Source organism: Mchenga conophoros, linkage group LG3, assembly GCF_057382185.1.
Source record: "Mchenga conophoros isolate Kocher_MC1m ecotype Shallow Benthic linkage group LG3, M_conophoros_male_GT1.1, whole genome shotgun sequence".
Taxonomy (NCBI): domain Eukaryota; kingdom Metazoa; phylum Chordata; class Actinopteri; order Cichliformes; family Cichlidae; genus Mchenga; species Mchenga conophoros.
The window spans coordinates 64905848-64930352 of record NC_140528.1 but is presented as its reverse complement, the minus strand read 5'-3'; the positions used below and the strand labels follow the sequence as shown (position 1 = coordinate 64930352).

Here is a 24505-nt window from a genome sequence, read left to right as displayed (position 1 = left end):
TCTGTAAGTTAGACAAATATGAAGCTATTATTGTGGTCCTTTTAGTGGAAGAAGGAGAAACCCACCACATCTGCCACACAGATGTTCCAGCTGCAGTTTTATTTCCTACTGCAACTGAGACACAAATACAAGGTGAAGAGCAGGTGAGCCTGGCTGAGTAATACGCCACCTGGTGGTTTGTTCTGAGTGTGACAGAAAGCCTGAGCCTGTGAGCCTGAGCTCAGGGTTAATGAACCCTCGAATACAGAAAACCTTCTACACTCATCTGTGGATCTGTCACAGCAGAAGTGCAGCAAAGGTCACAAGTAATAAAACAGACAACAAAGAGAGCAGGTGAGCTGAAACTTGACCACACGTCTGTATTTTAAGTGCTTCATGCAAAACTTTAAGACTTTCCAGCTGATAATATCTGTGCACACAGATGTTTCGACATATTTACAAACCTGATCACACACACAGAGATAATAAAATGCACACAAGGGTTAATACATGACTTTGCTACAGTAAAATCTCCAAACTAAGCTACTATCATAGAAACACCAAATTAGAGAAAAAGTATTTTGTGTCCATTCTTCCAGTAGAGTCCACACACTTGTAAATATGTGTCTCTGTAACAATGAGTGGAGTGCAGAGGTGTGAACTCAAATGCAGGAAGCAAAATAACTTAAATAAAACTGAACTTTAATACCTAAATAGTCTAAAAATGGAAACATACAAAGAATCAAAATGTAAAACTAGAAATAAATAAACTGTCAATAGAAACAACTAAGAGATGAACACACGTGAGTGTTCACAGATGCTCTGACAAAGACTGACAAGACACAGCAGAACTATTTATATATGAAAGAAAACAAACCTTCAAATTAAAGAGGAAATGTTTTTTTAAAAAGCTAAACAAAGATGAGGAAGAAGCACTCAGACTAAAATGATGAAAGACCATGACAGTGACAAATGAATAAATCTATATCGATGGCACTTTGTCCAGTTTGTTTTACTTGTTACTCTTCTGTATGTGAAGTCTTATTCATTTATGACTTTAACAACTTTCAGAGGTTTTTTCAAGAGGACACTGAGGCAGACAGCACACCATGACACTATAAATAACTGAGAGTAAAAATTCATAATAAGACTGATTAAAGTCTTCAGGCAGGACTTTAACTGACTGATCTGTGGTTGAGTCTGTTTTCAGATTTGAGTTACCTGCATTTACCCTAAACTCATCACGCTGTGCTGTAATAAATTAGATTGATCCTCCAGTTCATCAGCATCTTGTGAATCCTAACTGTGATGTGTGAGGATGGACAGATAAATACTCATGAAAAGGAAATCAGTCAGTTTCAAGGCAACAAACTCTAGTAAATATAAAGTTTGTGTATCGGCTGAGTGAAACATCTGCTCACATGGTTGCACTCTTGATACGATCTTTTAATATTTTAACCAATAAACGCAGTGGAGTGTGAGCTGTATCATATACAATATTTTGTCCCTCAGGTTATTCCTGAAATATAGTTTGTTTCAAGTTTGTTATATGACGGGTCACATTTATTCATCTGCTTCTTCCTGGTCTGCTCATGTCAAAGTCCGCCATCTAGTGGTTAAATAGCGGAGGTGCCAAGTAATGGCTAGAGCTCCGTGTCTGTGATAGTTCTGCATCTGCTGCTCTTGAGATGGGATAAAGTGTAAGTTTGGGCAGATGATGGATTGTTTCTACATATTAGTGCTCTGTCCTTCTTGTGGGTCTGTGAAGTTTGTTACATTACTACTGTAAGCTAACTGTTAGTGCTTTGTTTTGCCTGTTAGCATAAAACATGTCAGCACGTGGTATTTGTATTTACGTCACTTGACAGGCTTTGTCCATTTATTGTTGATGTTGTGATCTTGCATTGGTCATGTGACATTTGTGCATCTACACTGAGATTAAATGTACCTGCTCTGCTTTGTTGTTACAGTTTTACAGACTGAAAGTGGTACAAATGGTACATCAGTAAAAGCTGTGAAGAACGCCACAGTCTCCACATGGAGCGCTTACTGAAGCCATTTATGTTTAACTGCACAGGCTGAATAGAAGCATTGAGTCTGTGCAGAAGATAACATGTAAACACAGGGAGGATATTATTGAGCACATTATAGGAGATAACAGCTACATATATGAACAGGAAGAAAATAATCATTTCTTACCTTCAGCATTTCCACAGATGACAGTACTGAGCACTAAAATAATGAATAAAACCTCATCAGACATTATACAACTGATAAGATTGAAAACAATATAAAGTAAGACTTTCTAAAGATACATTTCCAGATGAACAGTAATCACCAAATTTCTGTGCTTCTGTTTGTCAAACAGGCTCAAACATAATAACTCAAACTGTTGTAACACAGTGTGTAACTATAAGTGATGCAAAAAGCAGCAGTGTATCAAACATTTAAACACTTAAAGAATCACAAGTCTGCTTTGTTCCAGCTCTCAGGTAAACAGGTTAAAGCAGTGACTCACTGTAATTCTCACAGATCAGAAACATTTTCATTAATCGCTGCCGTTCAAACAATGTCAGACGTGTACTCACAGAAAAAGCCCATCATGCAGAGCAAAGAGTGCCCCATCGTCACATCCAGCCTGCTGCACTCTGATCCACAGATAATCAAACAGTTTTACTTTGCAGAAAAAGGAGAAGTTGTGTTTAATATAGATACAACAAGAGTTTTTCTACAGGCTCTTATTCTGATTGGTCTCTCTGTGCTTCCTGCCCTTTGACACGAAACTTAAACAGCTCCTGTAGCAGTTGGTTGATATGTTTATATTTCCTGTCCACTGCAAACATAGAAGCTTGTTTCTTGTGTTGTGTTGTTTCCTTTTTCTATAATATACAAAGTTGTTGTGTTGCTTCATGTAAGTATACATGTTTTGCCCTTTTGGGGTATTTTTTGGGTGCAATATGTCTCCTGGCAGGTTTCTGCAGACTGGGAGTCACTGAGAGTGAATATACCAAAACAGCTTTTCTACTTCGGTGCCTGTATTTTCACTAAAGCCTTTAAAGTATATATATATATATATATATATATATATATATATATATATCCTTTTGATTGTTTAACAGTGGAATTAAATTAAATTCTTACTTTAGGCTGCATTAAAATGTTTTTATTTTATTTGACTCTTTGCTGAAACATCATCATGCAGTACTATAGTGAAAAAGGCTCCTTTGACCTCAGACCTGTGAAAGTTTTCACCTTGTGGTTAAATTCTGGTTTTAAGTTTGGTGGAGACCCAAACACAGGTAATGACTCAGTGTGTGGCTGAAGTGAGACTAAAGACTTTTATGTTTCACCAACTAAAGAACAATTAAATTCATAGATAAATTCAAAGTTATATTTATTATCTGTTGTCATTTCAAAGTAAAGCAGGAACTCATTTATTCTGCAGACTGTTCTTTGTCTTGCTTTGACATGTATGTGCAGATGCACACTGACCTCAGCCTCTGACTACATGTAAACACAATAAAATAAAACAAACTGATGATGTGAAACAATGATTGAAACACTGTAATAATGATGTTTGTGTTGAACACCACATGTTACCAACCAAGATCATGTGATTGTGTTCAGAGTCAGTTCAAAAAGCAGACCCACATGCTAAATGGTTCTTATACAGCACTTATTTTACTCTTCCGAGCGCTTCACACAACTTGTGCATTCACCCATTCATACTAGCACATTTTTCTTAGTGCTTTGTGACAAACATTCACACACACATTCATACTCCAATGGATGCCTCAGAGAGCAATTGGGGGTTAGTATCTTGCCCAAGAATATGTGATGAGCAGACTAGGGGAAGCCAGGAATTGAACCAACAAACCTCCGATCAGCAGATGTTCAGCCCTACTGCCTGAGCTACAGCCACCCTTGCAAAGCAGGACTCAAAGTACCAAACAAAGGTGACCTTTATTATGAAGCTGATAGTTTCAGGCCTCGATGGTAACAAACGAAGAAAACTGAGTTACAGATAACCAGTGTTGGGACTAACGTGTTGTTAAGTAACGCGTTACAGTAACTACGTTATTATTGTGGTAACGAGCACGGTAACTAGTTATTATGCCAAAATCAGGAACGCGTTAGTCGTTACTGGGATTTAGATAGGCTCGTTACTCGTTACTTCGTGTGGTGGCTATCGCGGAGCTTCCACAGATTCAGTAACATTAGCAAGTGGTGGAGGCAGCAGGTGGATGAGGGAAAGGGGAGGCAGGAGGAGGAGCAGAGACCCGAGGCAGCCGCTGGTCCAAGTGTCAGGTGCACTGAACTTCAGGTAAGAAGTTATGACCTGCAGTCTGAGTCAGATATAAACCAAGTTTAGGTGGAGTTTATTTTCGTTATGTTGACTTTTTCCGTACTGTGTACTAGCTAGCATGACAGAGTTTCTATACAGCTGGGTGGGTGCTATGAAGATGTTGAACTTTATTTTGTTCATAAGGTTAATTATTAGAGTTGCCAACCGTCCCGCAAAAAACAGAATCGTCTCGTATTCAGAGAAAATATTACGCGTTTCGTGTTGAGTTGAAAAGACACACAGTTTGTCCGGGACTGCAGTTTTTGTGTTGGGTGTAAAAAGCGCACATGATGCTGTGACGTAGGCTAGAATCATGGCCGCGGTCAACGACGGTCCAGGCGTGGGATTTCTCTTGTGGAAATATGCACATTATTATTATTTTTTCTATTGGTAGGTGGCACAGTGCACTTGTTGCAAGTAAGGAAGCTAGAAGACTGGCAAAGTTATGGAAGCAACACATTAACAAGAGAATTCTGCGTAAAACCAAAGTTACTTTCCCTAGTAACGAGTAACTTGAAGTAACTGAGTTACTTTTGATAGAAGTAAGTAGTAATGTAACTAAGTTACTAATTTAAAGTAACTTACCCAACACTGCAGATAACTGATCACAGGAACACAGAGACTTACCTGTGGGTCATCACAAAATCTCTATTGAGATCACAAAAGTGTCAACTTACACTTTGCAGTCAACATAAATAAATAACTGAGACTTAAACACTGTGTGATTCCACAAATGTTAATCTGTCCAAATGATTCAGTGATGTGTAGACTAATAGATCAGAAGATACTGTGGTGTATTACCTACAGCATGACTGTAGAGGGATCTTATCATAATTATTCCTGAAAGACTTTTACCTTTATTTTTACTCATGTTGCCATAGTAACTTTAACCTCCGAAGACCTGAACTCTTTCATAGCATTTTTATTTCTCTTTGCTATTTGGGCTGATTGGCACCTGATGAATGTAAAAACAAAGAATTACTTTTTATTGATTTTGCTCTACAAGGGCCTGATATCCACATATGGGGACATTCGTTTGAAAATTTGATAGAACAGTGGCAGAATAATGTCCTCGTGAGTGGATATCAGGTCCTTGTAGAACAAAATTTAGTACTGTGGTCTAGACAAGACAAAATGTGATGTCCACATTTGTGGACGCCACAGGTTAAATCTTGAAAGCATGCTGAGAAAATGCACAAAGCATTGCAACAAACCACTATTGAACTGTTCACTTATAACTGGACCAAACTTCCAGTTCCTCTTTACACTTACTGAGGTTTGATAAGAAGAATAAGACGACACCACATTCACACCAGAGTTTTTGAAGTGTTTTAGAGCAGTGGGTTGATGTGGACGGTTGTTTGTCCTTGTATATTATGTGCATGTGATCACAGCTCTGGGCCCTGTCCTCAGGCCTCCGTCTTCCTTCTGCTCTCTTTCAGGTTCTGTTTGTTTTCTGTGTCATTTCCTCTTTTTTTCTTTTTTTTAAATCTCTTTCCTTCTTTTAATTTCTTCTTCCTAATCTGGACCTCCCCACCTGTCAGCTCTGACATTGTTACAGTAAAGATGTGTAATCTTTTTTTATTTTACTTTAATACCTGCAAATAGTTAATGTAGCAGTTAAAGCACAGTTTCTATAGTAAATGTTCTTCCTCATTTTAACTCTGCAGGCTGATGAAGGAAACAGCAAAAGATCATTGAGGTTTGTTTCAGTGCAGAGATGGTGCAGATAAGACTGCAGCTCCGTGTGAACTTGCAGTTATACAAATAACAATGTTTACACAATATTTTCCATCATTCACGTCTTTTTGAGAACTGATCCTTCCTGTCACAGTCTGATCTACAGGTCAGAGTCTAAACACTTTCTGCATATGTTCATGGTCTCAGTCATTAAAGTTTCACATGTTACTGACATGTTAATATTATAAAGTATTTTCCTCATCGGGGTATGAAGAGGACAATAAAGTGCAGTGTGCTTTAGGACCTTATGTTTGCTGGATACTGATGGCTTAAAATAAGACACTGCTACACACAAAACTGTTGTCTCAAACCACAGGCTGCATTTCCTCTTTTGTATGTGGCCGAGACGAAAATGAGGCCGTTCAGTAGATTCAATTCAATTCAATTCAATTTTCAATTCAATTTTATTTATATAGCGCCAAATCACAACAAAAGTCGCCTCAAGGCGCTTCATAGATACAGAGAAAAACCCAACAATCATATGACCCCCTATGAGCAAGCACTTTGGCGACAGTGGGAAGGAAAAACTCCCTTTTAACAGGAAGAAACCTCCGGCAGAACCAGGCTCAGGGAGGGGCGGCCATCTGCTGCGACCGGTTGGGGTGAGAGAAGGAAGACAGGATAAAGACATGCTGTGGAAGAGAGACAGAGGTTAATAACAGATATGATTCAATGCAGAGAGGTCTATTAATACATAGTGAGTGAGAAAGGTGACTGGAAAGGAAAAACTCAATGCATCATGGGAATCCCCCGGCAGCCTACATCTATTGCAGCATAACAAAGGGAGGATTCAGGGTCACCTGGTCCAGCCCTAACTATATGCTTTAGAAAAAAGGAAAGTTTTAAGCCTAATCTTAAAAGTAGAGATAGTGTCTGTCTCCCGAATCCAAACTGGAAGCTGGTTCCACAGAAGAGGGGCCTGAAAACTGAAGGCTCTCCCTCCCATTCTACTTTTAAATACTCTAGGAACAACAAGTAGGCCTGCAGAGCGAGAGCGGAGCGCTCTAATAGGGTGATATGGTACTACAAGGTCATTAAGATAAGATGGGGCCTGATTATTTAAGACCTTGTATGTGAGGAGCAGGATTTTGAATTCAATTCTGGATTTAACAGGAAGCCAATGAAGGGAAGCCAAAACAGGAGAAATATGCTCTCTCTTTCTAGTCCCTGTCAGGACTCTTGCTGCAGCATTTTGGATTAGCTGAAGGCTTTTCAGTGAGTTTTTTGGACATCCTGATAATAATGAATTACAGTAGTCCAGCCTGGAAGTAATAAATGCATGAACTAGTTTTTCAGCGTCACTCTGAGACAGGATATTTCTAATTTTAGAGATGTTGCGCAAATGGAAGAAAGCAGTCTTACATATTTGTTTAATATGTGCGTTGAAGGACATGTCCTGGTCAAAAATGACTCCAAGGTTCCTCACCGCGTTACTGGAGGCCAAGGTAGTGCCATCCAGAGTAAGAATCTGATTAGATACCATATTTCTAAGATTTTCAGGGCCGAGTACAATAACCTCAGTTTTATCTGAATTAAGAAGCAGAAAGTTAGCGGCCATCCAGGTCTTTATGTCTTTAAGACATTCCTGCAGTTTAACTAATTGGTGTGTGTTATCTGGCTTCATGGACAGATAGAGCTGGGTGTCATCTGCATAGCAGTGAAAATGTATGCTATGTCTTCTAATGATACTGCCTAAGGGAAGCATGTATAATGTAAACAGAATTGGTCCTAGCACTGAACCCTGTGGAACTCCATAATTAACCTCAGTGTGTGAAGAGGACTCTCCATTTACATGCACGAATTGGAGTCTATTAGATAGATATGATACAAACCACTGCAGCGCAGTACTTGTAATACCTACAGCATGTTCTAATCGCTCTAATAGGATATTATGATCAACAGTATCGAACGCTGCACTGAGGTCTAGCAGGACAAGCACAGAGATGAGTCCACTGTCAGAGGCCATAAGAAGATCATTTGTAACCTTCACTAAAGCTGTTTCTGTGCTGTGCTGAGCTCTGAAACCTGACTGAAACTCTTCAAATAAACCATTCCTCTGCAGATGATCTGTTAGCTGTTTGACAACTACTCTTTCAAGGATTTTTGATATGAAAGGAAGGTTGGAGATTGGCCTATAATTAGCTAAGACTGCTGGGTCTAGAGATGGCTTTTTGAGTAAAGGTTTAACTACAGCCAGCTTGAAGGCCTGTGGTACATAGCCGATCATTAGAGATAGGTTGATCATATTTAAGATCGAAGAATTAATTAATGGCAGGACTTCTTTGAGCAGTTTTGCAGGAATGGGGTCTAAAAGACACGTTGATGGTTTGGAGGAAGTAATTATTGAAGTTAACTCAGAAAGATCAATTAGAGAAAAAGAGTCTAACTTAACATCAATGGTACTAAGAGTAGCTGTAGATAATATTACATCTGTGGGATGATTATTGGTAATTTTTTCTCTAATGATAAAAATTTTATTTGTGAAGAAGTTCATGAAGTCATTACTCTGCCACAGGATTAAAAATAAACCTGTGGCAGAACAGACAGTAACCACCAACAACCCTTCACACACATATCGGCATTATTCTGCATTGTCATTTTTGCGGTTTGATCTTAATGTCTTTAAATTTAATACACAAACAGATGTCATGGTCCTCCAGTCTTCTCTGACTTCCTGTCAGTGCTGTTGTGGTTGCTCTCTCTCTCTCCTGCTGTCCTCTCCACCTGGGTGGTGCCCCATTCTGGGTTCCTGCCTTTGGCCAAAGCAACTGCTGCTCATCATCCTCATCCGATGCTTAAGGTGGTGGCTGAGCTGTAGGCTTTGCTGGATTGTTGTACTTACTTTAGTTACTGTAACCAAGACACAGAATAACTCCAGCTTTGTGTCTTTTTCATTGTAGCTGAAGTACGGGACAAACTGTTCCTTTTCAGCTCAATATGAAACGCGTAATATTTTCTCTGAATACGAGATGATTCAGTTTTTTAGGGGACGGTTGGCATCTCTACTAATTAACCTTATGAACAAAATAAAGTCCAACATCAGTAACATCATAGCACCCACCCAGCTGTATAGAAACTCCGTCATGCTAGCTAGTACGCAGCACGGAAAAGGTCAGCATAACGAAAATAAACTCCACCTAAACTTGGTTTATATCTGACCCAGATAGACTGCAGGTCATAACTTCTTACCTGAAGTTCAGTTCACACTCAGACCGGCGGCCGCCACGGGTCTCTGCTCCTCCTGCCTCACCTGCTGGCCTCCACCACTTGCTAATGGTACTCAATCTGTGGAGGCTCCATGATAGCCACCACACGAAGTAACGAGCCTATCTAAATCCCAGTAACGATTGACACGTTCCTGATTTTGGCATAATAACTAGTTACCGTGCTCGTTACCGCAATAATAACGTAGTTACTGTAACGCGTTAGTCAACACTGGTGAGAGCTTTCTGATGTTTACTGTGTTTGGAGTCTCAAGTTAGTTTGTTGTCTTGTGTAGTTAGTGTGTAGTGTAGTCGTTGTTTTGTTTTGTCTGTCAGTTCTACAAGTGAATGTCACAGTTGCTGCAAAAAAGCCACCAAAGGCAGACTGCAGTGTAAAGGCTGAGTGACACACCTGCTGTCAGACCTGCAGGATTTATCCCTGTGCTGTTCTCATCTGTGTTATAGTGACACAAACTATTTTTTGGAGTTGCATAAATAATTTGTTCTCTTCTTATTTGATGCAGAACACCTGATTGTTCTGTAAACAGTTTTAAATGTTTATATAAAAAACGTCTGAGCCTTGGCTGCATTTTTAGGTAAATAGTACCATATAACTTTGTTTTTTGCAAAACTTGTGCATATTTTTTAAAAACGTACAATTTGTATTTGCATTTCAAGTTATGAAAATGATTCGTTAAACATGCTTTTGGTTTTTACTAGACATGGCACGATACCACTTTTTTATGTCCGATACCGATACCGATATCATAAATTTGGATATCTGCCGATACCGATATGAATCCGATATAGTGTTTTTTGATCAACAAAACTGGTTTTTTAAATATCTTGCTGCATTTTGTATAAGTTCATACTCAAGTTTAAAACAACAACTACACTAAAGCTATTCTGTTATACCTGTATGCAAAAAAAAACATTTCATAGTTCAGCAATACTGATCAATCTAATAAACTTAAACCTACATCATCCTCCCTATTCTGGTATTTTAAAGAGTACTTAGCATAAATATTAAGCAACCTAACTAATAGGGTTCCAACTCCCAGCAACAACAAAAATAAATAAATAAAAAATAGGGAACCACCCCTCACGCTCCACCTCATGATGCTTAATCGACGTAATCAACCTTAATTTGATGCAGTGTGAAAAAAAATGCACAGAAATCAATTATTTTTCAAGAAATATTAAATAGATTCAACATCTTTCTTCAACAAAATTGCAGACTGCACAGATGGTACCTTCCCAAAGGAAAAAGTACTATAGCTTACTAGGGTATATATATTAGACTTAATAGTTACTATATACAGTAATTGACTTCTATTCATTTTACATCAAATTAAAACTTTGGGTGTCAGATAATTATTCATTAAAAGCTAGACATTTTAAATGAGAATAAGAAAGAAAAGTATGTCTTTGTGCCCCCTTTTCCCTGTTAATGCCCTATCGGCCCCCCTGGCTAAACTTTGCTAGATCCGCCCCTGCACAGTTACCAGCGTCAGCTACGTAGAAAAAGATCCTGGAGTAGAAAGTAATATTAAATAAATTCTAACAACAGCTTATCAAGCTTAAACGTTCTGCTGTTGTTCAGCCGCTGGTTTCCTCTTTCTGGTGCAAAGTGGGCCAAAAGCAAACCAGAGAGACGGACTCGCGACAGAAAAGCCGATCAGCTGATCGTTAAGCAGTTTCATGATTGAAGTAGCAGCAGGAGAGGCAGTCGCTTGTTAAGCTTAACGCAGGAATGCTTTACAAACATTCAGAGATGGACTTACACACTTGCTTTACTTCTCTCGGGATAACTTTGTCGGAGATGAAATGCCGGGTTGCTAGCGAAGCTCCAAATGCTATCCAGACCACCGACAGGTCCCGCATGCCACAGCCGCTCTATCACGTGATGCATACTGCTCCGACGTGCTAACGTTCTGAGGTGAGTTACGGCGTGTTGCAAGTTTTGTGAGGTGCTTTCGTGATATTTAATGGATCGGATTACATTTTTTATTTTTCTCCGATATCCGATCCAGTAATTTAGGTCAGTATCGGACCGATACCGATACGTAATATCGGATCGGTCCATCTCTAGTTTTTACAGTCAAAAATATCACTTTGTCTGAATTTAGATAAATTGTGCTGATACATTATATCAAAATGGGCAAATAACAGATTGGCAAGATAAACAGTTTTTAAAGGTGAAATATAGAGGCCAAATCAAAAGTAGTCAAAAACGGCCAGTTATACCCTGGACCCCAGAGGGTTAAAGGCTAAAAGCAAAGTTGTCACCAAGTACTGTTTATATTTGTGTGTATTGCTGCAGCTTTTTTAAGTATTAACTTGGTGCCTTTGGGTGAAATAATGGTAATATGACTGATCCATATACTCACAAAGAATAGCCACTTGTTTCTGTGCTACCAAAGTTCCCCGGCTTTCATTCAAAATGTGTTTATCGTCAGCACCGACACATTAAACTAGTTAAACATTATAAATGTCTTTAAGCTCACACTGAGGCCTGTGGGGCACAATCAGCCACTGAGACAGTTCACACATTTATGTGTGTTTGTACATGAATATTTCATACTTTAAGAGTGCTTGTTTATTTAAGGGAGATGAACAAAGTACATTGGAATTGTACAAAATAATATCATAGATGATAAATTAAATAGATTTTAAGTAGATGCTTGTGCATTCTTAAAGTCTCATATGTTGAATTGAACCATGTGATCTGTTCAAAGCCTCCCAGTCAGTGCTGTTCTCCATGCCTGTCTGACTGTACATGATGTCATTAGCACAAACACTTTAAAGGTGATCATTTAGGACTTCAGCAATAATACAGACAGCAATGTAGTTAGCAACAAAACAGTTAGTTTTATTGGGAATTAACTTAAAAAACAAACAAACATCAGTCTCCTATTTTCTATCACACAGGAAAGAAGCATCAATATCTGATAAGGCGTATTTATTTATTTTATTTTATTTGGGGGGGGGGGGGGGGGTTTCAACAGGAGAAGAATATCTCTAACAAGTTGATTTGTTCACATCTTAATTTTTAAGTGAAATGTGCATGTTGAGTTTATACACCATGTATATAAGGCGACAGTATTTTTGTGTGCTGCGTTTTTCTGTCTTAACAAAAGGGGAACAAATGTGTCTAAGTTCACCCAGGATGATTTGTTTTCATTTTCACATGGTCTTACTGAGGTAATGCGAAAAGACTATGTGCACCTTAGCATATGCTACTTCCGGTGGCACCCAAAATGCACACAGATGGAAGCAAAAGGTGAACTTAAATACAGCTTTAATGCTGGACGACAAAACAGAAAACTGGCTGAAGTAAAATACAAAATAAACTTACACAGGCAGACAGAACACACAACATGAATGAGGGCAGATCGCAGCACTTTTGGACTTTTGCAAATATGTAATGTCCTGATAAATCGAGCAGATATTTGAAGTTTACACAGCTACATTCTCGACTGAAAATATCTTAAACATTTATTTTGTGACCAAGAAAGAGTAATATTAAAACAAAGTAGCTGCCGCCATTGTTGGAAACTAGAATTGGCTGGGCCGCACTATGAATTCTGGGTTAGATCGGGCCACAAAGAATACACCCGACCCATCCTTCCAATCTAGGGAAAAGGACACATTTGGAGGAGTCTTCGAGGTTGGACAGTCTTCGTTGCGTTGCTGTAACGTTATCGACCTACAAATGCAGCCTGCAAAGGATGCAGCCCCTGAATTTGGACACATCAATGATACTGGAGACGGCTTCTTCTTGTTTTTGTGTTGAACACTAGTTGACCTGATCGTGACTAGTCAACGAATCGTGGCAACCCCAGTTGTTATTATTGGATGACTCTACACAGGTTTAGCTGAGAGGTCGGTAACAGAAAGTGATTATAGGGTTGTAGCTTACACCGTCCCGATCATTGTGTTCTTATTTCTTAGAGCAAAAGAAGTGTCAGTCTGGACAAATGAACAGAAAAACTAAACAGAGGCAGATTCTGTTGGCATTGATATTTTTTATATTGTCATTTGTGCTAAAATATATAAATATATAATCATTGCCTTTATGTGTCCTAATATGGCTATAATTATGAAGAAGTCAGACAGTCAGAGGAATTATTTTCAACCTTCTACTATTTCCTTTATCTGTGTCTGTGCTGACAAAATGTGCTTTCTTTATTTAGAGTGCAGCTTAGTCCAGAGATGAGCTATGTTATACATTAGGAAAGCACCATGTTCTGTTTCTTCTAAAGTGCAAGACTTCACACCTTTAAATGTTTGTTTGAGACATGACTTATTACAAGTTCCTGTTTTTATAGTTTAGCAAGGTGCTTGTTTCTGCTTTTCTGCATACCTCATACACACGGTTTAAGGTCATTGAAAGGTCGCATGTCTATGTATGGTATAGCTGGAAACACACACACGCACACACACACACACACACACGCACATGCAGTCTGAGCAGAAGAAAAGCTGCTCTGGAAACATGAGCAACAGTTTGACAGGTGACCAGAAAGATGGTGAAGCTCAGCAAACACGAAGCAATTTGATACCAGAACAAAAGAGAAATGTCTCCCAAGAACAGCAACGACTTCACAGTTTAAAGAAGAGCGATGATTCATAACCATCAAAGAGCAACTCAGAGGATAAACAGAAGAAAAGTGATTTGATTGGAGAGGAGAGTGATTCTCAGAGACGGTCACTGAACAGGAGACGTGACGACTTTCAGGACGCCTCACTGACATTCATTGATGCAGATGATGATTTGGACTGTGACTAACCCGAAGATAACAGTTATATTTGTTACCATTTAAGATATTTTGACTCTAAATGATGTATTTTTTATTATCGTAAAGCATTTCTAAAACCAGTAACACTGAGATTTTATCCACTTCTGTCTGTAGTTTTGTGTCATGGTCACAAGTCTGTGAAAACAAAGTGAGTGTAATCTCTAAGAGGTCAAACTCAAGTGCAAATTAAAATATTTTGATGAAAATAAAACCATCAGAAATGTTTACATGAACCAAATCACAAAAACTGGAAGATGGAGGATGTAAAACATGTAAAACAATCAGGTACTGAGCAGAATTAATGTGTGGAAATGTCACATCAGGTGTTCAGCATTAAAGGGGACATGAAACACTACATGTATAAATGCTGATGTACATCATGGAGCCCAGCTCTCAAAAACTGACACAGATGTAACTCTGACTGTGAAGCTTAATTTAAGAAATAAGTGCTTAGAGTTATAAAAAGATGTTCAGCGCCATCTTCTGTCAGTACAGAGCATCACATCACCAGGTCGGTTTGTTTCAGTCAAAAGACTCACATCAGTTTATAATGGATTGGATTTATATAGCGCTTTTCAAGGCACCCAAAGCGCTTTACAATGCCACTATTCATTCACTCTCACATTCATACACTGGTGGAGGCAAGCTACAGTTGTAGCCACAGCTGCCCTGGGGCAGACTGACAGAAGCGAGGCTGCCATATCGCGCCATCGGCCCCTCTGGCCAAGACCAGTAGGCAAGTAGGGTAAAGTGTCTTGCCCAGGGACACAATGACCAGGACAGAGAGCCCTGGGATCGAACCGGCGACCTTCCGGTTACAGATGCGATTCCCAACCCCCTGAGCCACGGTCGTTTATGTTAAGTAACTAATAGCAGAACCAATAACTCAGTGAAAATAAGGACACTTAAACTAAACATCAGTTTGTGCTGCAACAATGAGTTTTATGTTAAAACGGAGGACATACTGTCTGCTTTCACCGTCTGTCTCTTTAGCAGTAAGAGGTTCTGCGCTGTTTGGTTAGCTGCACTGACACAGGAAAATCCAGCTGTTAGCTGTAATGTTCAGGTCTGTGAAGCACTTTATGAGCGAGGACTTCATGAAGGAGAGTCTGTTTGACATGTTTTGTGAACTTTACGTTCTTATTTCTTAAATCCAGTTTCACAGACAGTTACATCTGAGTCAGTGTTTGAGAGCAGGGCTCTAAGATGTAAATTATCATTTATACATGTGGTGTTTTTTAATGTCCACTATAAAGGACAAATGTAATTTCATGCATTTGAACCTGTTTTACATACAAGAACATGTTTGAGTAAATATTTAACTATTTTTCACGTAGAACCACTTAACAGTGTCCCAGCTGTAGATCTTCTGTCGTGAGCTGAGAGAAGAAGTGTTTCTATAATCTGCTGCAGAGGACTGTGGAAATGTTTGCTGCATAAATCAGCAGCTACAAACACTGAGAACCTGCCTGGATATCAGCATAAGGACGTGTGTGAGGGGTCACTGGCTGCCCCTGTGTCTGTCCCACCTGTGTTGAAGAACAATAAAGTTTATTATAAAAGCATTGTCTCCCCTTGATGCAAAGTGAAGTTCTGTTTTGTGTTTGAGTCTTTGCAGGTGTGTAATGTTACTGTACCTTATAGGATTTGTTCAGAAGGCGCAGACAGACTCTGTATCTGTGTGGACGAGGAAACCATCTGGTTTTACTTTCATGTAAACATCTGGCCTCAGACACATAACTTATCATTTGTAATTTGTTCTGTGTTGTAAAGATTTTTTTTGCAAAACATGTGAAGCTGAAACACTTCTCTATCTTCTTCTGTATCAGTAAAAAAACATTAAGACCTCTCCTGGGAGCTGACAGTGACTTGAAAAAGTATCATACCCTTTGAACGTTTATACATTTTGTCACCTTACAACCACCAACTTAAATGTTTTTATTAGGATGTTCTGTGATAGACCAACACAAATAGTGCAGAACTGTGAAGTGGTATGAAAATGATACATGGTTTTCAAAATTTTAAGCAAATAAAACTCTGAAAAGTGTGGCATGCATTTGTTTTCAACCCACCTTCGTCAATACTTTGTAGAGACACTGCTCGCTGCATTTACAGCTGCAAGTCTTTCGGGGTTTGTCTTTACCAGCTTTGCACATCTACAGACTGAAATGTTTGACAATTATTTGTTGCAAAATGGCTCAAGCTCAGCCAGACTGTGAACAGCAATTTTTCAAGTCTTGCCACAGATGCTCAGTGGGATTTAGGTCTGGACTTTGACTGAGCCATTCTAACACAAGAATATTCTTTGATCTAAACCAGGGGTCGGCTGGTGTCCTGAAGGTTTTAGAGATCACCCTGGGTTTGCAGTTGTAGCATGCTTTTTCCATTTTTGGATGATGGATTGAACAATACTCCTTGAGATGTTCAAAGCTTGGGATATTTTTTTTATTACCTAACCCTGCTTTAAACTTATCTCCAACTTTATCCCTGACCTGTCTGGTGAGTTCCTTGGTCTTCATGATGCTGTTTGTTCACTAATGTTCTCTAACAAACCACTGAGGCCTCCACAGAGCAGCTAAATAGGTGACTTCTGAAGGTAAATGAATGCACTGGATTTAAATGAGGGATATCAGAGTACAGGTGGCTGAAAACAAATGCACGCCACACTTTTTAAAACCATGTATCATTTTCATACCACTTCACAAATATGTGCTACGTTGTGTTGGTCTTTCACAGAAAATCTCAATTAAAAAAAGGTGTCAAAATGTGTAGAAGTGCAACAGGTATGAATACTTTTTCACGGTACTGTAAGCTCATGCTTTGTTCAGATTGATCAGAACTAAATACACAGATTAAAAAAGATGAAAAGAACAAAACAATACATTTGAATAAATGTATTATTCAAATGTGGGGGGGAATAAATGTCCCCCCTCCCAGCCCCAAAATTAATTTCATACTAATTAAAAAAACTTTCCAAACCAGGTTTTCTTTTTATAAAATTAACTTTGGTGTACTCACTCTCAGTTCTAAGATCTTTAAACTCAATAAGAGAGGAGGTGATGTCATCGTATTCATCTGAACCTGAAATGTTCATATTTTTATTTACAGGATTGTAAAAACATATCACATGAAATTAGACTCATTAAATCAAAAACAAGTTTAATCTCTAACTGCTCTGTGATTTTCAGCACATATACTGTACCATTTCTATTTTTCACTTGTGTGACTGATTCATAGACGTCAGCAGTACCTAAAGAAAAAAACAAGCCAGGCTCACATTAATCATTTTATTACAGTTACACTAAAGATCAGAGCAAACACAGAAACACTGTGTGAGTCAAAACCAGGACTGTAAGATCTTTAAATGTTCTTTGAAAAACTGCTGAACACAAACTGAACCTTATAACTGTTTGTGTTAATGGAGGTTTAATAAAAGTCAGTATCCATCCATCCATTCGCTTCTGCTTATCCTTTTCAGGGGCGCTGGAGTCTATCCCAGCTGTCATAGGTCGAGAGGCAGGCTACATCCTGGACAGGTCGCCAGTCTGTCGCAGGGCTCACACACAGGGACAGACAACCATTCGCGCTCACATTCACTCGCACATTCACACCTATGGGCAATTTAGATTGATCAATTAGCCTTTCCCCACTAAAAGTCAATATTAATAATGATAATAAAGATTGTTTTAAATACTGACCATGTTGAAGAGAGCCGTACACATGAGTTTCATTCTGGTTGACTCCATGATTTGTGGAGGAGCCCGGACTGTGACTCTCAGACTGGATCGACCTAAAGCAGGAAATAAACATAATTGTCATGGTCCTCGGTCTTTTGACCCAACGGTTTGTGTTTTTCATTATTATGATCTTGTGTTTGTTCTGATTGTGTACTGGGGTTAAGACTTTTTAGTTCCTAGAGTTTGGTTTCTGTGTTCCCTCTGTTTAGTGTCTGTACCGTGTCTCTGTGCATTTCCTGTTTTATTGTGAAGATCCATGTCTTCTGTTAGTGTGTTCAGTTTATGTTTTCCCCTGTCTCATCAGTTCGATTTGGTTCAGCTGTGTCTGCCTCCTGTTTGCTATTCCACGTTTCCCTCTGTGTGTATTTATAGTGTGTGTCCTCGTGTGCTTGTTGCTGGTTCGTCTGTGTTCTTTCCCTGCATCATTCTGTGTCGTCTCCCGTGTCTCCCTGCATCATCATTTTGCCTTTGCTGTTTCTGTTTGTTTCACCTCTTTATGAATAAAACTCATTTGCATCTCAGCTGCCTGCATCTTGGGTCCTAATTCTCAACCTCCACTCATCTGCCACGGCAGACGTGACAGCAATAAACTCAAAAGCAACTGATGTTTGTTTAAAATAATAATAAAAAGTATTTTACCAACCTGGTGAAGCAGGAATCTGTAAGATAAGATAAGAATACTTTATTAATCTCAGAGGAAACCAAGCGGTCACAGTGGCTCAAAGACAGTAAGAACAGTAACTGACTAAACTAAATAATATAATATATCACAAAGTATGAATAATAATGCACACCACAAAAAGTAGAGAATTTCAATTCTGTTGTACCAGCTGCAAATGGAAGCATTTCATCGTGCAGTCGATGGATGTTAGTAGCAGCAGGTATAGAGTATTGCACATTGAGATATTTACAGACACCAGTGTGTGCATGTGTGCTTTCACATGATGATGTATGTTGTAGAGTCTGACAGCAGCTGAAAGGAAAGATCTCCTAAATCTCTCCTTCACACTGTGGGTGCAGCAGCCTGTCACTGCAGGAGCTGCTCAGTGCTGTCAGAGTGACCTGCGTGGGGTGGGAGGTGTTATCTAACAGGGGTGACAGCTGAGCCACCATCCTGTCACTGACTGCCTCCACTGGGTCATGAGGACGTCCCAGAACAGAGCTGGTCTTCTTCATCAGACTGTTCAGATTCTTTCAATTACAATTATTATGTTTAAATGTTTCACTGATATTTTGTGTCATCAGATCAGAATGAATGTTTGAATATTTAAAGTGAATGTAGTAAATAAACTCTGTAAAACTATCTAATAGTGAAATGTTCATATTTTATTTACAGGTTTGTTAAAACATGAAATTAGTTTCATTAAATCAAAAACAAGTTTCATCTCTAACTGCTCTGTGCTTTCCAGCACATATACTGTACCATTTCTGTTTGTCACTTGTGTGACTGATTCATAGAGGTCAGCAGTACCTAAAGAAAAAACAAGCCAGGCTCACATTAATCATTTTATTACAGTTACACTAAAGATCAGAGCAAACACAGAAACACTGTGTGAGTCAAAACCAGGACTGTAAGATCTTTAAATGTTATTTAAAAAACTCGTGAACGCAAACTGAACCTCTTAAATGTTCATGCTAATGGAGGCTTAATAAAAGTCAATATTAATAATGATAATAAAGACTGTTTTTCAATGCTGACCATGTTGAAGAGAGCCGTACACATGAGTTTCATCCTGGTTGACTCCATGATTTGTGGAGGAGCCCGGACTGTGACTCTCAGACTGGATCGACCTAAAACAGGAAATAAACACAATAAACTCAAAAGTAACTGATGTTTGTTTCAAATAATAATAAAAAGTATTTTACCAACCTGGTGAAGCAGGAATCTGTGAAAGAGACAAATGTTATTACACATGTTTGTCATGTATAAATTGTTCCACTGATATTTTGTGTCATGAGATCAGAATACATGTATATGTGTGAATAATTAAAGTGTATGTAGTAAATAAACTCTCTAATACAGCATGAAAAGAAGAGGCTCTTACACATGGACTGTCTGCAGCGATACAACAAGAGCAGGAGAATAATAATGAGAGAGACTCCACAAACCAGTCCAACCATCAACCACACAGGAGATGAACTACGTCCAGTTACTGTAATAACAAACAATAATTAATTATTAATAAAGTATAAAACAAACACTGAGAGCACAAATCTCTGCTAAGGCAGCTCACTCTGTTGACAGCATTTGCTTTCAAAGAAAAAACACATTGTATTTTCTTTTTTTTTTTTATTTGTACTGTGAGAAGTTTGTAGTTCAGTAAAAATAAGTCCAAAGGCAGATTTTTTCAACATGACAACAAGAGCAGATGTGAAATGTAAAAGTGAGGTCAGAGGTCAAACAAATTATAATTTAAATCTTTATACAGTATTTTCTATATGTTGACAAGACACAACACCTTTGTAAGAATCATAGTTTCTATGTTATAAGGATTTTTATTGAGTCATAAAGTTGACCTTGAAGACCTCGGTGGCTGTAGCCAAATGTTAATGGATAGTTAACATGACTGCAGCTCGTCAGTGAGGTAACCAGGCAGGTCTGCTGGGATCCTTTGTAGGAAAATAAGGTTTGTATGCTAACAGATTTTCCCCTTGTTTCAGTTTCTTCCTGCTTCAAGATTCGTTTTCATGCCATCATTCACCTCCAGTCAGACGCCTGCCACCTTGGATCATTGCCCCCCTATTCACCACCACTGCTGCCCCCCTCGGAGCCTCTTCCTCACTTGCCTGCCTGCCCATCATTCAGCAGTTTCCACAGACCTCTGCCTTCATCCACTAAACCCAGCTAGTCTGGACTCCAAGTAAGGCATTGTTGCAGCCACTTTATGAACACTCTCTGTCTTGTCACATTCCCTCAGATTTCCTGCCCTAACTGCTCTCTCCTCTCCCACAGATCTGCCGTCCTCACGCTGTTATGTCCGCTCCTCTGGCCTGTCTCTCTCACCTCAGTTAAGATGTTTTTGTAGGACTCACTCATTAAGTTTAGGTTCATTTATGTTTTGTTCTTGTTGACCAAGTCAAAGCTCACAATCTGTTGTGTTAAATTATTTATCCTTTGTTTGAGTAAACTTTGACTCATTACTTCCTCTGCTGTTTTCACCTGAGTCTCACACATGAGTCCTGAACCACAACAATATTAAACCTGACAATTTAGAGATATTACATAATAGTTTTATAAAAGTTCTGACTAAATAGATCCAGGTGGCTTCAAAACATTAAGAAAGATAATATGATCTTATTTCTCAGTCATGAAACTCATTTACAGAAAGACACACTGTTTTGATCCTGCTCACCTTTAACTGACATCCAGCTCTGTGCTGACTCTCTTCCTGAGTACTGACACTTGTAGAAACCTTCATCAGACTTTGACACTGCAGAGATCTTCAGCTCCCCTCGGGTATCATTTTCAATAAGTTTGTCATTGTGATAGAAAAACACATTGGAAAGTATTTTTTGTGTTTTCAAACTGCAGCTCAGATTAACAGAAGCTCCCTCAGTCACAGGATGAACAGGACTCACCAGGATAGGACCATCATCATCTGTGACACAATCACACACAATTGTTTCAGTCAGACCAGCTGGTGCACACTTTGAGAAAAAGCTGTGAGTCGTGTCTCATGATCTACATGCAGATCTGGTTTTCTGAGTGATTATGAGGACTGGAAATATAGTTGGGATGTTTCCTGCAGGAGTCAAATTATTGACGGTGACATTATTGAATGGTTAAAGGTAGAAATTGTAAATGTTTCTATGTTTGTGTTATTTTGCATGACGTGTTTCCCAAATTTCTCTGAATTGAGACATTAAAGGTTCATCTAATCTGACGACAGAGATGTTGAGCTTTGTTGAGTTTTATTCTGACAGAGAAAATAAAAAATACTGTTGGCAAATTATGACAAACTGGATTATGAACGGATGAAGAGAAATTAGACCAACATCCAAGAATATTTTGATGCTTCGTTGCCTGAAATTGTCTGAAATTCTCATTTTTGTTTGTGTTGCCACATAGAATTACTTCACATAGAGCAAAGCTGAGACAAATGTTCATGTGACGTCTAAATCATTCAGATCCAAGAAGTAAATGTATAATAACATACTCTGTACAGTGATGTTGACTGCACTGCTGAACTCTCCTGATCCAGACTCACACCAGTACACTCCAGTATCTGACTTTGATGTGTGGATGTTACATGTGGATCCAGTCATTCTCCTACAGTCAGAGAGTCGGCCGTCCTCAGAGAACTTCCTCACTCTCCACTCAGTGAAGTTTCCCTCACAGGTCAGTGAGACAGAGTCAGAGGTGAAGTGTTGCACTCTGTCAGGACTCACTGTGAGAGACGCTGCTGAATGAACATCTGGAAACAACATGCAGTGAAGAGACAAAGCTCACAGATGTTAGGATTCAAAATATCACAGTGAAAATATTTGTTTGTTTGAAGCTTTTGTTTTGAAAATCAAATTTAATAGTTCAATATGATAAAGTGTTTGTTTGGTGAGACAACACTGAGTCTGACAACAAGCCCTGAATCACACAGACAGTCAAATCAATGGAAAACAAAGGAGCCGAATACTGACATGTTTAAGATGATCTAACCCACATGCTTTATCTGCTGGCAGCTCATGTAGAGCTTGGTACAGGTCATGTGACATCATGAGCTTTGAGTCATCACTCTCAGCATCATCCACCTGATACAGATCACTCTGAACACACTTCAGTCATTTGCTGTAATGTTTCTGTCATAATTCTGTGATATTGTCTGTTTCACAGATTCCTTCTACAGTGAGATATTTTGCAGCAGCAGGACCAAAACTAAAAACCTTTGAAGTATATTTTAAATGAACAATAACAGCAGCTGTTATTTGTGACGTCTTCTTCTAGCGTCCATCTGTAGTCAGTGTTTGTCTTGTATTTGTCAGAGCTGTTAACCTGCCTGCTGACATCTTTGTTTCTTTATTAACTATATTTGACTTTTTTATCTGAGCACCTACCTGAGCACTAAACAAAGAGTCTTAACTGTGTAAATCCTGTCTGTGCACCAAGTAAAAATAATCAGTACAAACAGTATGTACACAGACATCAATAGTTGTCATGGAGATGAGATTTTAATGGTCTAAATGTTGTTGAATAAAAATGATGAGCTAACATGAGCTTATTGAAAGGACAGAGAAACAAGCTGACCTGCAGACCAGACAAACTTTGGTTGACTGTGATCAGTGTGATACTCTGGGTCTCCTCTTCCAGCTCTGCACACATATCCTGCTGTGTGTGTCTGTCCATGAATGATGTAGGAGTCCTGTGCAGTCCCACTGCCATCAGGTAGCAGCTCATAACTGGAGGATTTCTCTGATAGATCAGGAACAGCTTTATACCAGTAGAAGCTCCATCCTGCAGACGGATGTTCAACCTCACAGTTCAGAGTTACTGAGGCTCCAGGACTCAGCCATGATGGAGACACAGTGAGGACAGGACGGGGTTCATCTGTTCAACAAAGATTTTCTCTCAGTGAACATGTAGTACAGTCTCTGAACAGTGAGCTCAGTTTATACAAAGAATAATAATCTCAGTCTATATGAACAGAAACACATTTTACAAAGTGTTCAAACAGCTTAAAGCAAACATGACTTACTGTCAGAAACTGTCAGTGTGACTGAATCACTCCACTCTGTTGTTTCATGCTGTGAACTTTTCATTCTGCCCTTACAGAGATAGTTTCCACTGTTGGATGATGAAGCAGAAATAATCCTGTATTCATTTAGATTTGGAGGTTTTATGATGCTGTTTGTTTCCCACTCATAATCCCACTCAGTGTCTCCTCCATGGATCTCACATCTGACAGTGATCGTCTCTCCTCTGTATATCTCAGACCAGTTTGGATACAGAGTCACAACAGGTCTGATTGAGACTGTTAATGTTCAAGAAAGTACAATAAAAACACATGAAAGACAAAAGGTTCAGTTACCATCAGATGTAGTGCTTTGTAGGAAGTTACATTTAAACTCACCAGTTGTGTCAATCCTGACTGACTGACTCAACTCTGTGTAGTAAACTTGTTCTCCTCTTCCTCCTCTGCACCTGTAGAGTCCTCCCTCTGAGACACTGATTTGTTCATTTGTCACAGGTTGATAAGATTTCCCATCTCTGTACCAGTAGTATTTCCATCCAGATGATGATGATGGGCTCACAGAGCAGGTCAGGGTCACACTGCCCCCTACTGGAACAGCTGTCCTATCAGCTCTCAGTTCAGCCTTTGGTTTGGCTGCAGTTCAGTTTAGAACAAGAACATAAAAGTAAAAATGACTGAATCAGAACAATTTAAAGATGGAAATAAGTAAATGATCAAATATCACAAAACCATAGTTGAGATAAAACAAACTGTGCCACACAAAATATTCTGTATTTCTGTTTTGATCAAAACAGTGAATTTGTTTTATTTACTTTTGTGTATTTTAATTTATTACGTACATGCACATTTCAAATAATTAATTTGAAGCATGACTGAGTTTATTGATCAATAATGAGGAAGTAACCCAGGTCAATATGATCTGATTGTATTTTGAACATGTGAGAATTGCTCCTAAATGAGTGTGAGCAGTTATCGTTTCATTGGTGTTGTTCTTTACTTTTGTTTTTGGTGTATT

General features: G+C 38.9%; 1 protein-coding gene and 1 pseudogene across 1 annotated transcript; both read right to left on the bottom strand.

Annotated features, from left to right (window-relative positions):
* The window catches only part of LOC146580115 (obscurin-like), a 374391-nt pseudogene that overhangs the window by 330860 nt on the left and 19026 nt on the right, over positions 1 to 24505 (bottom strand).
* On the bottom strand, positions 15035 to 20605 carry LOC146580117 (uncharacterized). Its single transcript, XM_085250641.1, has 8 exons — positions 20509 to 20605; positions 19526 to 19597; positions 18450 to 18465; positions 17768 to 17859; positions 17272 to 17319; positions 17088 to 17150; positions 15707 to 15746; positions 15035 to 15598 (listed from the first exon to the last, which is right to left on the bottom strand). Exons 1-7 carry the CDS (start codon positions 20603 to 20605, stop codon positions 15721 to 15723), a joined length of 414 nt encoding a protein of 137 aa, XP_085106767.1. The 3' UTR covers positions 15035 to 15598; positions 15707 to 15720.

Coding starts and splice junctions, on each gene's coding strand:
- LOC146580117 (XM_085250641.1), bottom strand. CDS start 20,605: ATGGGCAGGCAGGCAAGTGAGGAAGAGGCTCCGAGGGGGGCAGCAGTG. Junction 17,320..17,767: donor GTACGGCTCTCTTCAACATG/GTCAGTATTTAA, acceptor TTTTTTCTTTAG/GTACTGCTGACGTCTATGAA. Junction 17,151..17,271: donor ACAAGTGAAAAATAGAAATG/GTACAGTATATG, acceptor TGAACATTTCAG/GTTCAGATGAATACGATGAC.